The sequence below is a fragment of the Pteropus medius genome, unplaced genomic scaffold (genome assembly GCF_902729225.1).
Source record: "Pteropus medius unplaced genomic scaffold, Ma_sr-lr_union100, whole genome shotgun sequence".
Classification (NCBI taxonomy): domain Eukaryota; kingdom Metazoa; phylum Chordata; class Mammalia; order Chiroptera; family Pteropodidae; genus Pteropus; species Pteropus medius.
In genome coordinates, this window is record NW_024340849.1 from 16,205,646 (window position 1) to 16,221,886 (window position 16,241).

Here is a 16,241-nt window from a genome sequence, read left to right on the forward strand (position 1 = left end):
ATCTCTCAATCTCTCTCTCTCTCTGTCTCTTTCCCCTTCCCTCTCCCCCTCCCTCTTCCTCCCTCCCTCCTTTCTTTTTCTCCCTCTCTTTCTACTTCCTCATGCCACCACCACCAAAAATTATTTCATATACGTAGGTAGATGCATGAAACAGGTTAAATCTCCTTTGGCTGCTAAATTTTACAGAAAGTGAACGTGGTCCTTATTCGGAGATGAAGGAAGCAGCAGTCACATCCCAGAGAACCCCGACTACCAATGGGTGTCCACTTTAGACTGGTTATTTATAAGAGGAGGTTTAACATGGAAGAAACGATGCAGAACTCAGAACCCAGCCAAGCCAACAGACACTTTAGAAAGACCCTAGTTGCTCCATAAAAATCCTCATCTATTGTAGAACACGATGATGTTCCCGCCCCATGTCAGAGGTACAGGGCGGTCTGTCGAGGACATCTGTAAGTAGGTGTTCTTCTCTACCGAGTCTGGGAATTCAGCGACATAGTGTTTCTCTGAAGCAAACTGAGCTTTCCCATGCTGATCTCTTTGAGCACCTTTAACTGGCATTATAGAAATCCCAAAGGCCCGTGGGGAGGAGAGAAACTTAGCAAATGCCTAAGGAATAGAATGGAAAGATCTATTAAGACAGCATCCTACCTCTCTGATTCCTTTTAAGTGAGATGTTTACAGAGTGACTTTGCTTCAATCTTAAATAAATTTTTTCCAAACACTGAACATGCTTATTGTATTCAAATGTACTTGTTCAAATGTCAATAATTAATGACATATACTAATAATACCAACCATATGGGCATTTGATAAACATTGTAAAATTCCATTTCAAACAATACGGCAAACTAGATATTATATAAAAAAAAATCCTTATGTGTATAGCACACCTAAAATGTTAGGTAAATTATTAAAAATATCTTTTATTTATTTTTTTAAAAATTATCCATGAATATGCTAGCAGCAAAGTAAGAGAACTATCATAGTGAGAAAAGTGACCTGTGGATCTGGTGTTTGCCTGAGGATATTTGCCCATCAATAGAAATCTAGAGCTAGAAATTTTAGAAACCACCAAGGGAAAAGAATAGGAAACAAAGCTTGCAGATAAAGTAGGATAAAAGGGCTGATTGGGAAATCCTGCATATAGCCAGGATCCTAAAAGAGCAAACCTCAGTGGGTAAACTAGAAAATGAAATTAGCTTCATGAAAGAACTGATGAATGAATATACATGGCTATCTCATCCTTAGCTTACTTGCAATAGACAAAAAAAAAAAAATCTGCCTGAGAATTCTTTACCAGAAGTCTGTATTTATTCATTGGACTTTTCAATAACCAATAAAATATCAGTATGAGACCTGTATGAATCAAATAATTCTTAAATAAAATTTTGTTTAACTTGGGCTCATTTTGGTAAAGCAAATCCTCCCAGGAGTATGTGCTTTAAACTTTGGCCTCAAAAATTCCCTCGGTTAAACTTCTAAGGACTGGAGTTAACCAGCAAGAATCATCCAAACATGGGAGGAAACAGACACCGGGAGGAAGAATCAGCAGGAACAAATCACAAATCAGACTCGCAAAGACTGCAGACATTAGAATCATCAAATAAGGAACACTAAGTAAGTTTAATTAACTTAAAGAAATAACAAAAGATATTACATAGTTTATTCTTATAAAAGAGATTGGAACTTATCCAGTATGTACCTTAGACTTATAAACCTAAATTCAAAGTCTTAAAATTGTGAAAGATTTTGAAGGGGAAAACGTTGAGAAAACAACAACAAATGACAGTAGATTGTACTCTTGATACCAGACACACTCAGCTCGCTTTTGTATATTAGCGACAACTTCTTTCATAAAGTAGAAACTCTTATATGACCTTTATATATATAACCTAATTCAATCCTAACAAAAACCTTGCAAGGTAAGTATTATTATTTCCTCTTTATTGGAGAGTAAAGTGAGGCTCAGAGAAGTTATGATCACATCTCATCATCTCAAGAAACTAGTTTGGGATTTTGTGACGTCAATGCCAGTGTTTCGATGGCAACCACAGTCTTTCATGCATTGTTCTAGCAACATACAGCATAATTCTGGTCTCTGCTTAATACTGTGAAAATCAAGGAACTTTAAAAAACAAAACAAAACCTGAAAACACATATTCACATGCCGTCTCTTTTCAAGAAAGTTTTCTATAAATGATTTAATTTGATTCTGCTTAAAAAACAATCAAACAACAACAACAACAACAACAAAAAAACAGTCAGTGGAGAATATGACCTTTATTTAGTAATGAGTGAAGGGCACAGAGTATATATCTCACATGATCCCCAAGTTCCTGCTCAAGATCTCCTGCAGCCATTACTTCACAGTATACATCTAAAGAGATGGAGTAAGATTAGGCTGAATTTTACTGGTAGTACCTACCTGTTGTCACCTTCTCTGGAGAAAAAGACTGTGAAGGCTTGAATGTTGCCTTTTGCTTCTGCCGGTGGGCGCCAGCTGAGACGGATGAACCGACTAGAAACCAAGACGGGCACAACGTCTCTGGGAGCAGAAGGGAGGACACTGGAGCTCGGGATAGCTGAGGAGGAAGGAGAGAAGACTGTCAGAGGTGCTGCTCCCACGGGCGGGAAGGGTGAGGAGAATGAAGCAGACCCATTAGCAAACACAGAATGGTACGTTCACAAAGGGGCTGAAGGAAGGAAGAAAAACAAGGCAAAGCAAAGAAATGGAATCGAAGGCATATTAGAATTTCTTGGAGTTTTTATAAAAGGGTGGCTCATTAATAGCACATATGATTCTACCACATATTTTTCCAGTTTCTACTACTCACGAGATACATGACCATAAAAATAAATGTTCTGTTTCGGTATGAAACATGGAAATGTAACCATGGACTTACACATATTGATAAATGCTCAGGTAACCAAGCAGTTATTAGAAAACCTAATTCACTCAGAGCCTCTTTTTACTTAGACACAATTCGAAGTAACCTGTTTATGTATTTTCTAAAACCACAGAACATTTAAAGCAGCAAATTAATGTTGATGGAAGCTTAAAAAAAAAACAAAAAAAAACTAGAAATGGTTCTCATGGACTACCTGCTAATAAGGGAAACGACAGAAAAACATTCTACAAAGCATAACGATATACAATTGCACCACACTTATAGAATACCACCATATTTATAGCAAAATTTAGTAATTGTTATTCACAGGAATAACTGAATCATCCATATTAAAAACTGTTGTGTTTTTTTTCCCCAAGCATTTGGGGCATTTATAATCTGTAATAGAAGTTTTCTATTAAAAGTGTGTGTGAATTCATAATTTATCTTTGCTGGATAGCTCTATTTTCTTCTTATGTGGTCAAGTCTCCAAATCTATGGAACATGTGTTTTATTTTGACAGGTGATTTCTAGCCCCAAATCACAAGAACCCATTTGCCTACATTTAATCTACAAACTGGTTTTTGTAAGCCATTTTACCTAATTCTTATTAAAGTTGCTCTTCTGGCATTCACACTCTCAAGGGGCTGGCTGAGTCAGTATTCCTGCTGTGAACTAACCTCCTGTTAACTGGAAAATCCATTTTGGAGGAGGGTGCGTATCTCATTTCCCAGTGGTTCCAGAAATGTTATCAATTTATAATACATACCAGTTATACAAAGAAAGAGGTTTTAAAGAACTGCAAAAAGCTTTCAAAGTTATTTCTGGCTCCACAGATTCTTAGGCGACTTCTTTATAGATAAAATTTCCCCTTGCTTTCTTGATCAGCACAGCATGTGAAATAAATGGAAGATTGGCAGCAAGTTAGTCAATCTTTTGTGGCAGAGTGGTGAGGGGCGGGGGTAGGATCGGTGCCTGGTTATGTAGCATCTCTGTCAAAAATATGGGTGATATTAAGCCTTTTCACACCTTTACTTCCTTTACTTCCAATCACCGTGGACAGCTCAAACGAGCACACCAGAGATAATTCATCTTTTTCCTCCCCGCTCACTGCCGACTCAGCCTGCTTCTCCTCCAGGGCTGCTTAACTCAGTTGTGTCTACACTGGCCCCTCAATTGTATAGCCCGGAAACCCCCAATAGATTCCTATTCTTGACTCACTAGCCCCTTCTTGGATTCTCCCTCCTGGACATCTAATCAATCGACTTTACCTCCACTGCCACATTTATGCCATCGTTCGATTTCACCAGAATTGCCACACTGTCTCTAGCTCTTCTGCTTTCTTTCCATTCACCTCTCTCAAATGTATTCTCTGCACAGCAACCCGAATTAGCTTGTAAAAAGACCCATCTGGTCATGTCACTCTACTGCTTTTTGTCCTCTGTGTCTACTCTTTATCTCGGGGAAATGCTGAACTTCTCAATCTGCCTGCTAGCCTGGCTCCTGTATATCGCTTTTCCTGGGGTGGCCTCCTCCACAAAGAGGCCTTAAGAAAAAGACTTAGTGCAAATACTTTATGTGGAAATATCAGTGGGGAGTCTGGACTTGCGAGAGCAGGGAGTGCAGGCTAGGGGAAAAAAAAAAAAGAGTTATCTGGCAGTTATCACTATGGGCCACTGAAGGGCAACTCCACTGGGGACTCTGGGAGTAAGTGTAGCACAAGCCCCTGAGCTTGCACTTCCATCACTGAGGGAAGCAAGTTGGGATATTTATCTACCACTCATCCTCCATTAATTGAGGGTGATTACAAGGGCACTGACTTTCCTACATAATAGTCTAGTGTGTTCCTGTTGCCAGAAAAATACCACCTTGGGCAGAGGCCTGTAAGTGTCCACAGAAAGCAACATTCATTAGATCTCCTCATTCGGCAGGTCTGTTGAGCATCTATCCCTTGCCAGCCCTTCTAGGCACAGAGGAGAGGGTGGTGACAGCAGATGAGGCCATTGTCCTCATGCAGCTTACACGAAGATGCCTGGCTTTTTGCTGCTTACACGAAGCAGGCTCTCTGCATGCTGAATCACTTGCAATTTCCCTAGGGCCTTTGCACAGGCAGCTTCTGCTCATTACCAAGCCCATCTCATTCACTTAACTCCTGCTTTGCTCTTGACTTATTTTAGGTGCTGTTTCCTTTGGAAAGACTGACCCAAAGCATTTGCAAAACATCTAACAGACAATGGTCAATATCTATAACACAGAAAGAATGTCTAAAAATCAATAAAATAATGAAGAATATTATTTTTAAATAGGGTACAACCTGACAAATAAAAGAAATGTGCATTAAAATAAAACCTAAAAAGTTTGTCTAAACAATCTGTTGAAAAAAACAAATTTGTCAGAGTAATAAAACTTAGAGAATGTTAGTATCTAGTGTTGGCCAGGGAGTAGCACTCTCTTATGATGTCGGCTGAAGTTGGTAAGTACAGATTTTTTAGAAATCCGTTTGGCAAAATCCTTTAAAATGAAGAGTATTCATACAGTTTAACCGAACATTCTCATGTCTATAAATTTATCATTTAAAAAGTAACAAATACCCCTTATATCAATACTCCAGTGTAAAAATCACAGCACACTTTTTTCTCAAAATGTAATACCTATACATTTTATCAGTGTAAAGAAATGGGATCCTTACTAGATTTATTTTACAAAAAACTTTTTTTTTAAATAAAATGTGTTAATAATGACTTAAAAATCTTTTAAGAATTTCCATGAAAACAGAAAACAATTTTTTAAAAGAGAAATTTTCAAATCTTTTTCCCTCATAAGCGCCTCACATAGAGGTGGTAACACAGCAAAAATGAGTTGGTTTCTCTGCCCACACAGGGGCTGCCAAGGAGAGCGATGGGAGTCTGCACACAGATGCTCCATCTCCAACCAGGCTTCGGGGAGTGTTATCACAGAGCTAGTCTAGACTCAGATGGCACAGATAAAACTCAGAATAGAATTAACCATGGACTCTTTACTTCAATTTAAACAGTCGTTATATGAAAGGGAAGGGACACATTTTTTAACAAAAGAATAGCTTCTTACTTTATACAGGGGAATTAATTTTGTTCTTACTAATCCTCCATGCTTTCTCTCAACAGTAACTTGTCTTCACAGAAGGTCTCAATAAGGAACCAATCAGGACTTTTTTTCTTTGCTCTTGGAGGCCTAATCTCCCGTCTGGTCCTAATCTCTCTGGCCCATTACTGTTGCTATGGTTACAGCTTTTTTATCTGTTGTCATGGAGAAGAGGCGAATTTGCCACACTATAACAGTCTTTTTTTGTTGTTTTTAAGAAACTCTTTTTAAAAAATTTATTATAACAAAATCCAGAAAAAGAGGTAATTTCTGAACATAATATGAAAAGCAAAGGATAGTTTTGAAACCAAAAATAATAACATTTTTATGATGTCATTGTAATAGTCTTGGCAACAATTACATTATTGGGTTAATTTTTCTATAAAGCCCATTCCCTCTAGATACTAGAGACTTTTTTTTCTGTCAGAATTTTACCATACAGTGTTTATGGATATTAATTTTTCTCTGCACTTATTAACAATGCCCGACCTCCATTCCTATGAGGCATATGAAAGATGATAAGATACACTCATAAAACACAAAAATATTTAATTTGCATTGAACATCAAACCAATAGGTTTATTTCCTTGTCACTCCTCACACTGTTAACTAAAATACTGTAAACGTAGCCACCCTATCAACTAGATGCTTTATTCATTGCATTTCCTTATTAGCTTGAAGATTAAATAAAAATAAAATATAAATAGATAACGTGTGATTAGTGAAGTGATAGTAACATTTAATTCTCCTAAAGGCAAACATCTATTTCTTTTCCTTTTGCATTTTTTTTTTGTATTGATGTTTCCTTGATATCAGACTCTAGCTTTTAATGGTCTAATGGAGAAGTAGGTAAAATCGAAATTTTGATTAAAATTTTTATAGGTCACAAAGTAATTTCACAAACTTACCAAAAAGAAGCTTCGCTGTATATGGTTGAAAATTACAAAGAATAATATATTAATAAAGTTTCACATTATTTGCAAAATACAAAGAATTATAGTTTTTTGAGCTAGTGTATTAAGAACTTCAGTAAAACTAAGAAATGTGGATTTTTAAAAATAGTGATTTGAAACCATTTTTTATTTAAATTAATATTAGATGTTAAACACTATAATATCTCATTGAATCTTAACCTTTACATAAAATAACTTATTCAGTTAATATCTAAAAATGAATAACCAATAGTTATTGAATAGTTATCAAGCTCCTACTGTTATGCTTGAAGATTTATTTTTAAAATATGAATTTTGCTCTGAGAGAACAGGGAACTATTTGATAACATAAGGTATATACATGTAAGATAATTATAAAATTTGAGATAGTCTCTTACTTACAAATGAGTTCCATTCTAAACTTTTGGTAAGGTAGTTGTTTAGAAATCAGAACACACTTTCTCACTAAACCATTTCTATTCTGTCCCCAGAAACCTAGTTATCATTTTATAAACTATCACAGTGCTATGAAATTGGAAGAAATATGTATGAATTGTCTTTGTGTATGTATCCAATAATTAATCCATTTGATATTTATGGAGGGCTCTCTATGTGCAAGGCACTGGATGAAGGCCTGTTTCAATCCATTTCCCAATTTCAGGTTGGAAAGTCAGCTCTTGCCATCCTTCCTGCCCAGCTTCCCCCTCTTCACTCCTCCAATACTACTTCTCCCATCCCAGCTCTACTTCCTCAGTGAAGTAGGGGTTAGTGAAGGTCTCCAGGATGGGGAGCTTGGCTTGAGGAGTTCCCAAGGCTCTAGTTGTAGAGCTGGCTCCTTGCTGCGTCTCAGCTCCCCATACTGGACTTGCTCAGTTCCCTGAAGACCTTGTGCTCTCATCTTTGCAGTTTTCGTGTGCTGCTATCTGAGCTGGAATATCTCCCTCCAACTGCTTTTCTGCTCTGACCTGGGCTTCTCCTTCAGATTTCAGCTTAGGTGTCACCTCCCTGATGTCCACCCTGACTTAGGTGTCTCCATTCTGGGCTTTCATAAGTGTCTCCACAGGACACTTCCTACACTGCACGAGAAAGGTGTGGTCACTCTTTGGTGTCCTATACCAAATGAGTCTAAACTGTTCACTTTAATTCCAAACCTAGCACAGTGCATTTACTCACATCCTAGGCATCTAATACATTCTTGCAGTGTTAGCTAAATGAAAGGCTTTGCAAATCTATGAAATTATAATGATTATAATTTGACTAAAAATTTCCTTTCAGAACCCTCTAAAATGGGTATTTGAGAATATGTACAGTGAAAGGACTGTGCTATTAGTACAAGCTAGTTATGTTAATAATTATTATTCTGCTAATAAATTACATGTAGATTTAAAAACTGAACTTAGAGGAAGGTTCTAAGAGAAGGTAGGTTTGAGGTGAGAATATTTCATTCTGGATCAAATGGAGAGGAAAAAATATTCCAGAAATCCAACTATCCACCAGAAGATATAGAAGCTGTGTTCATACAGGAATAGTTCCTGAGAGAAATAATGTTTGCATTAAGAAAGAAAACCTGAAAAGAGGGTTTGGGCTGACCTTGCATCCAGAGGACAGCCTAGGGATCTGTTATCACAAGTCTGATTTTTATCCCATCCCAAGAGTATTGCGAGACCAGGGTTGCATGCTAAGAAAGATTACCTGTGGCCATACACAGAAATAAGAAGAAAAATGACTTTTGGAAAGTATTATCATATCAGCAGAGATAACTATATCTCTCAGAGCATGAAGTCTTTTCAAAAGACCAAAAGAGATGGAACATAATATCTGGTAAACTGGTTTACCAACATATGTATGAATGAATTTTTTATAATCAAATTTGAACATTATATATATGTAAAAGCATACATTTTACGCTTTTAGTGATTTATTTTCACTTTGTTTATTTGGGAAAGTACCTCTTAAAGAGCTTACCCAAGATGGAACAAGGACCACAGGAAGCATGGGAGGTACCTAGTCTACAACTTATGTAAACAGATGAATCTGAGTAGAAAAAGGCAATTAAATAGATGAATGCTGGATTCTTTCTCTGACTATATGACTTAAAAAGTTATTTAGCTTCTCTGAGCCTTATTTTCCACATTGAAAATTGATCCAAAATATTTAACGTAGGGTTAAGTGATAATGAGAAATGGATTTTAAGGGCTGCTCACAGTAACTACCATAGGATTTGTATTTTAAAAAATGGTTGTTATTATTTGTCTGTCTTTTGATCCAGAAAGCAGAAAGTCTGTCTTTGCTGGCCCGGTGTCATAATGTCTGGCTGGAAATCTGGAAATCCTACTTGGAAGGATTTGGGCTAAATCTAAGAAGTGAAGTAAGTTGGGGAAAAGGGTGCTTCCTTTATGCAAGGACAGGACTTGGTCACCTCAATATCTCTTCCCATTTCCCTTACAGGTGGCAGAGAAAAAGATCTTTTGTTTTCCATTTTTATCATCCCACTTGACTGCTCCTACAAGAATTTACTTCATTTCAGGTCTCTTTTCTTTCTCTGTATTTTCTTACTAATCATTGTACCCTTTCCATCTGTCACTTTTCCGAGGCTTTGTGAGGCCACCTTTAATCATTTCTCCCAGCAATGTCTCTTCCTGGCATCTCTCACCAACTGCAGGATTGCTGTGCTTCTATAGCTGATCCCCAGCTCCCTTTGTTCCCATCCTTTCCCTTGAGTTTCTGTCATTGAATTCCTAGTCATTGTTTATCCCTTTTCCATGCCCAGGGACTCCAAATGTGCCATTTCAATCACTCCCCTGTCACCAGAGCTTTCTTTAGGGAGAAAGACTGACAAGCTGTGACATCTCCTCTCCCGTCTCTCATGTGCCTTTATCATCGTTCACCTCATCACAGCCATATGGTGCTTTGTCCCTGGCTGCCGTGCAACCCTCTTCTGCATCTGTGAAGAACATCTGAGGAACACATGCACTGCTGATACAGATCAGCATGGCAGGCTTTAAGAAGCAGTGTTTTTCCACACAATTTTCTTTGGTAATAAGTCACTACCAAATTAAAATAGCTGACATGCTGTGTTAAGAAAAAAAAAAACAAAACTTGAATCAGTGCTAGAGAGTCTTAATTATTTTGTTAAGTCACTGAATTTTTCCAGTTGGAAACTCAAGTAAAGGTATGCTGAAGATAGTAATAAGTAAGATCTAAAGGTTTAAGCTACTTTCTTTCATAATATAGACCCTTGTAAGATGTAGTTTTACTGTTTCAGGCTATCAAGTGACAACAACAACAAAAGGCTCATATCATATTTGATGGCTCAGTGAATTCTACCAATGGTAAAGTTCCAACTCTGCCCATGGAATTTAAATAAAATTTTAATTAATTTACTTAACGTTAGCATATAAATCTATCTCTGGGAATGCTCATTGATGCTCACTGCCAGGACGTGTTTCAATGTCCTGAAAAGTCTCAGGGAATCAGAGTTTCAGAATGTTAGGGTCACCAAGTATTGTATTCTCAACGGACAGGATGAGAGCTGGTGTGTGAGGAGAGACTGCAGGCCCCGAGGGCATCAGCAGGGCACGAAGATTTAGTAAGCACCGTGTGCACTGCACCTGGCTATAACCCCTGGCTAACCGTCCTTGAATTTCATAGCCACCAAAACAAATTTAAAGAAAATAGGAATAAAAAGAATAAATGATGATATACAACTAAGATAAATTATTACTTATATCTACTAAGGTTATATAAGCGGAGCCTTATATTACTGCTAGAAGCCCCCCCCAAAACAATAGGAGGGCAAAGAATGTGTATAAAGGGTGTTTTCTTAGATCCCTTTTTCCTTTTGAGTTTCTCCTTCTAGACCTATATGCATTGGAGCAGGAAAGAGAGAGAGGAGTGTTGGCAGGGGTGAGACAGGAGAGGGAGAGGGGAAAGGAAAAGGAGAGGAAGGATGAGAGAGGAAGAGAAAGAGCAAGGGAGTGATGGAGGGAGGGAGACAGACAGACAGAGAACCAGCAAGTCCATTCTAATTCACTTAATGGGAGGCGAGATAGCAAACATGGAGAACTTGCAACCAGCTGAGAGATCACTCATGTAAGCTCATCTTGTTTTTTTTAATGTACTGCAGTGAAGAAAATGATAGTAAAGCTGTAAACCATGAAAGAGGCTTATTGGCCTGAACCCAGTACTCATATCTCGAATCCATTAAGTAGGCAAAAAAGAATAACTACCAGAGATGACATTTAAGTAATAAAAACATTATGTAATCATAAATTATGGCTGTGTGTCAAATGCCAATATTCTCCTCGGTCACTCTAAATATTAATTCCTAAAGAAAGAAAAGATTTTTTTTTAAGTCTTATTTGTTTTGTTTTGTTTTTTAAATCATTAAATGCATTGATTTAACTAAAAACCTATAACAATTTGAATTATGGTTGGTAAATTTACCAAATAATTCAAAATATAACATAGGGGATAAAAATTTCTGAAATATAGGATATATGTACTCATCTACAGTAATAAATGTATGTATTTTAAGTTTTCTGGTTGCTATTACACCTAAAGCAAAATATATTTTTGGCCTGTATTCACATCTCCATCATCATCAAGAAAGAAATGTGATGAATGACATTTTTCTATGGAGTAAATTAAAAAGAATCCTGGGGTGCAATTAGAAGACAGGCTATACTCTCTCTTCGTTAGTAGCTGGGCATATATCTTCCAGGGTGCTGATAGGTCAATCTCTAAGGTTGCTACTACTCAGGTTCTATCATGCTAGGAAGCAACATCTTCCATCTTTGTCTTTTCTCTCTTCTTTTTTTTTTTCTAGTTCTTTCTTTCTTTCTTTCTTCTCTTTTATTCTTTAAATTTTATTCATCTAAATTTGAGACAGACTCTGGAACCCAATGGCACCTTCACTATCTAGTTCAAGGTAACAGCTGGATTTCAAGATAATATGACACAGAGCAGTTTGGAATTAGGAGGTTAAAACAATGGGATTCTATGTCAGGCTCACTACTGATTAAATGATCCTATGATAATGCCTACTATCTCTGAATTTTTTCCAGTGTCTAAATATTGTATGAACACTCTTCTTCTTTAACATGACCACAAAGACACAAAATATAGCAGATAGTACCCATAAATGGCTTTGAGTTCAGTTAAAGATAGAGTCTAAAAATATAGAAAAAAAATAAATGGCACCAGCTTCTGTTTTGACCACTGTAATAAACATCAGTATTTTCTATATTAAGCAAAACATAGATTGTCCTAGCATAGGAAGCATCAATTGTGTTAGGATGAAAATTCATACCAAAAATATTTGTAAATCTCCACCAAATAAGAGGCAGCTCTGACAGCAGTTGAGAATGCAAAGGCTTGTTGGGTTCAAGCCAGGCTCCGTCACTTACTCTCTGTGGATGCTTAAAACTTCTCTGCACTATGGCAAAGAGGGTCAGAAAGGACAACAGTCCAGAATATAGGGTCCAGAAATAAATTATTAAGAAGAAGAGAAAAGTCTGAAAACTTCTCAACACAAACAAACAGTGGGTACTATGTTATGCTACTGAAGGGGGAGGCAGTTCTAAGAATTTGGTTCTGACAAAAACAGAACCAATAAAGAAAAATATTAAAAATATGACTGCATTGAAACTAAAACTTCTTTATGGAAAAGTATAATAAATGAAATTGAAATATAAACGACAAACTGAAACAATAATATTGCAAAGGACTAAGATAGTAAGATAGGCAGAAAGATAGTAAGATAGTAAGAAAGGCAGAGTTAGAGCAGATGGGAAAGTAGTATCAATATATACAACTTCCATTTCGATATATTTAAAAATTTCCATTGTTATCTCCTCTTCAGAGTAATTATTAATTCCACCAAAAATAATTATTTCACTATAATGGATATCAACATAAAAATACAAAGTACTGTGTGGCCTTCGCCTCCAAGAATGCAAAAATTTGTTAGCCTTCGAATGAAAAAGGACACCATTATTCTCACACCTTGAGTTATATAAAACAAAGAATAAATAATATAGTATATTCACAAGTAAATATTTTGACAAGTGAAAAAAATTACCTGTACAGTTCAGAGCTTGATGCTACACTTACTGAAACATTTTTAAATTTCTAATATGTAGTTTGGGATTCTGTAGTTATTTTGTAATAAACATGAAGGTATGGTTAGGAAAGTTAACTAACTCTGGCCTCTAGTTTTCTCCCTACTATAGTTGTATCTGGATAGAGATCACAATATGATACTTAAATAAATTCACTTAAGGATGACTAGAAAATAAAACAAACAAAAAACAAGTTGAATTTGAGGAGATGTCTTCTGCTCTCTCTGTCACCAATCTGTGTCATAATCCAAACATGTAAATTATCTCTTCTGGGGTCTAATTCTCTTGGGTACAGGTAAGCAATGAGAAATCTGGGGACTGTAAGGGTTTTACTGTTGAACTTTCTCTGAGCAATCAACCTGTGCTCTCAGAGAAGAAGGTTCTCCTGCACAGACAGCAGCGCACAGCTATAACGCTTTCTACAGCTATCCAAATGTGTTAGAGATAAAGAATGTGACATAATCCTGTTAGATCTTAGTCACAGAGCTGATTGTAGCCATTAAGAAGAAAGGGAGGGAGGTAAAAAGTGGGCTAGATTTAGTAACTTGCTTCCTAAGAAGAGTACGGAAAGGAAAAATAGCATCATCATGGTAAAATTCTGGTAAACATAGCTACCACTTAACCAAATGGTCAAAGTTATCCCTGGTGATGTCACGTGGCTATCACGTATTCCTGATATCATGAGATGAGAAAGGCACGTCACCTCTGTGGTATTCATGAGAAAAACTTCAGCCAACCTAGACTGTGAGACAGTCTCAGGAAAACTGGCCAATACTCCTCAAGGCAGTCAAGGTCAAGAAAGACAAGAAAAGACAGAACCATTACAGGAAAAGGAGATGGGTGAGACACAACATTGGATCCTGAGACAGGAATATGATATTAATGGGAAATTCAAATAAAGTCGAGTCTGTACCAATGTTGGTTTCTCAGTTTTGACAAAGGCAGCATGGTAATGGGACATGCTAACAGTAAATTGGTATACAGGAGCTCTGTAATACTTTACAACATTTCTCTAAATCTAAAATTATTCCATTATATATAAAAGTAGTTTATTTAGAAAAAGGGGAGGAGCTGTTGTTCTAATTACAGTTGATAAGTCAGCCCTTGTGCTCTTAGCTCTGGTGCTTTTTAAAAAGCAGAGTGTAGACTCCATGAAGACAAGTGATAAGGTGATGCTTATCTGTTTAGGAGTGCGCCATTTCATTCTGAGTGAAGAATTAGGGGGGGAAAAGGAGCAGTATTATATTCTAGGATCCTCAGTGTGGTCATAGCCAACGTCTATCAGCCAGTGTGAAAAGATTAATTATACAGAGTTGAAAAGGATGTGTACCACCCCGACTTCCAAACACGGACCTGAGAGAAAAAGCATTCAGACTGCAACCATCTATCTGCGAAGTGTCATCCCATCCAGAACGTTTATGATTCATGCTGATGCCTTTGTATATCACTGGGTGCCAGTCTTGCTGTGTGTCCACTTTGTATTTCATCATAGGGAGTAATGCATTAGGTTCTAACTAGATTCTTGTTTCATTCTATTTTTCAACTTACATAGCAGCTAATAGCTAGAAAAATTAAAGATGACAGAGTGGAAAGACAGTTGGCTGAAGTTGGCATGATGAATTCCCAGAGATCGTGAACCTGGATAATCACCCAGGGTTTTGGTAACACAGGGAGAGTCTCGGGTAAGGAGCTGGACACATGGAGCATGGTCAGTTTTATAGCATATGATTGTCCCTTGGGTGACTTGGTGTTCTAGGGGCTTGCCTGAGAAAGACCAGAAATGCCATCAAGGATGGTAAGAAAATGAGAAGTAATAATAACCAAGGCAATACAATTCAAAATCATGAGTAGAGAAGCGTCACTTTTTGTAAATGCATAACTAAGGGGGAAGAAATGAGTAGAGCAACTTGCTGAGCAAGTCTAGAAAAGACAGACTAAAATGTACTGAAGGGAATATTTACATACCAATGACTCGGATGAAGGACCAACTAACCAGATGAACCCATAAAATCCAGGCAGTTAAAACAGTGTTTCTAAAATCTCACATATCACAGCTCAGGCTGGTCTAGGTAGAAGAGTCATGGTTCACTAAAACCTAGATGAACTTCTACCAAGTTCATGTGCTCTCCAAATATGGCAATTCATGATTCCAGAAAATCTGTTAAAACCCATTTTGGTTAACAATTTCAACTTCTTTCTCTTCCAAGACTTTTTTTCATCTCTGAGTATTATCAGTTAGGATAAATAATTTTGAATTTCATGTCACACTTGGTCTCATTTACCCTCTGCTTCATGCATATCGGCTCAGAACCATGACCCGGTTTTTGTATTTGTTTTGTTTTTTTGGAGGACAGCTACCTATGCACATTCTTATTCTCTTACTTCCTCATTCCTTGTCTTAAAATAATTTCACTAGTTTTAACTCATTAAAAACAGAAAATATGTCACTAGGTTAATTTCCATCATAATTTGTCTCTGTAATAACCCTATCTAAGGGAAGCTATATTTAACAACTTGATAATTGAGGATTGTTAGTTCTTTTTTTTTTTCTGATGGCGGTTTCACCAGGCGCCACACCGCATAAGCGTTTGACTGATCCTCATGATATCAATTGCAAAATTTAGGGATATGTGTTAAAAATCTCATGTTACCTTAGTGACTTATTAGGGAGCTTCCTGTGCCATTTTCACTTTGAATTTATTACCTGCTTCGAAATACATTTATAACTCGTGCTAAACAACCTCTTCTAAATTTTGAGTAGATCCTTGGGAAGTAGAATACTGGGATTTGTTGAATAAATCAATAGCCACATTTTATATTCTCTTCAGTTTTATCCATTTTGATGGAATTCTCTACTCAGGCCTTGACTCGCGATCTTAAAACAATAATTCCCACCCACCCCCCGCCCCGCCGCCCACCCCATCACCACACTGACATTTTCTTCCTACTTTTTTTCTTAGCATATATTAGTCTTTATATGAAAATCCATTCCCTCCTCTTGATTATATTACTTTCCCTTCTTGAATATATCAACTCTCTCATTTTTTTGAGAACATTGGCCACAGTTTTTAAAATATAAATGTGCCATTATTTTTTATAACAAGAAGGAAATGAGAACTCATCTACCAAATCCTTTCTATTAACCTCAGCATGTTATTGATATCTTTAAATTCTGG

At 36.9% G+C, this 16,241-nt stretch overlaps 1 protein-coding gene across 1 annotated transcript in view; it reads right to left on the minus strand.

Moving 5' to 3' along the window:
• Positions 1–16,241, minus strand: part of DCC (DCC netrin 1 receptor) — a 983,855-nt gene that overhangs the window by 303,659 nt on the left and 663,955 nt on the right. The window contains exon 8 of the mRNA XM_039841340.1: positions 2,429–2,585. Within this exon, the coding sequence (XP_039697274.1) occupies positions 2,429–2,585 (157 nt within the window). The remainder of the gene's footprint in view (positions 1–2,428; positions 2,586–16,241) is intronic.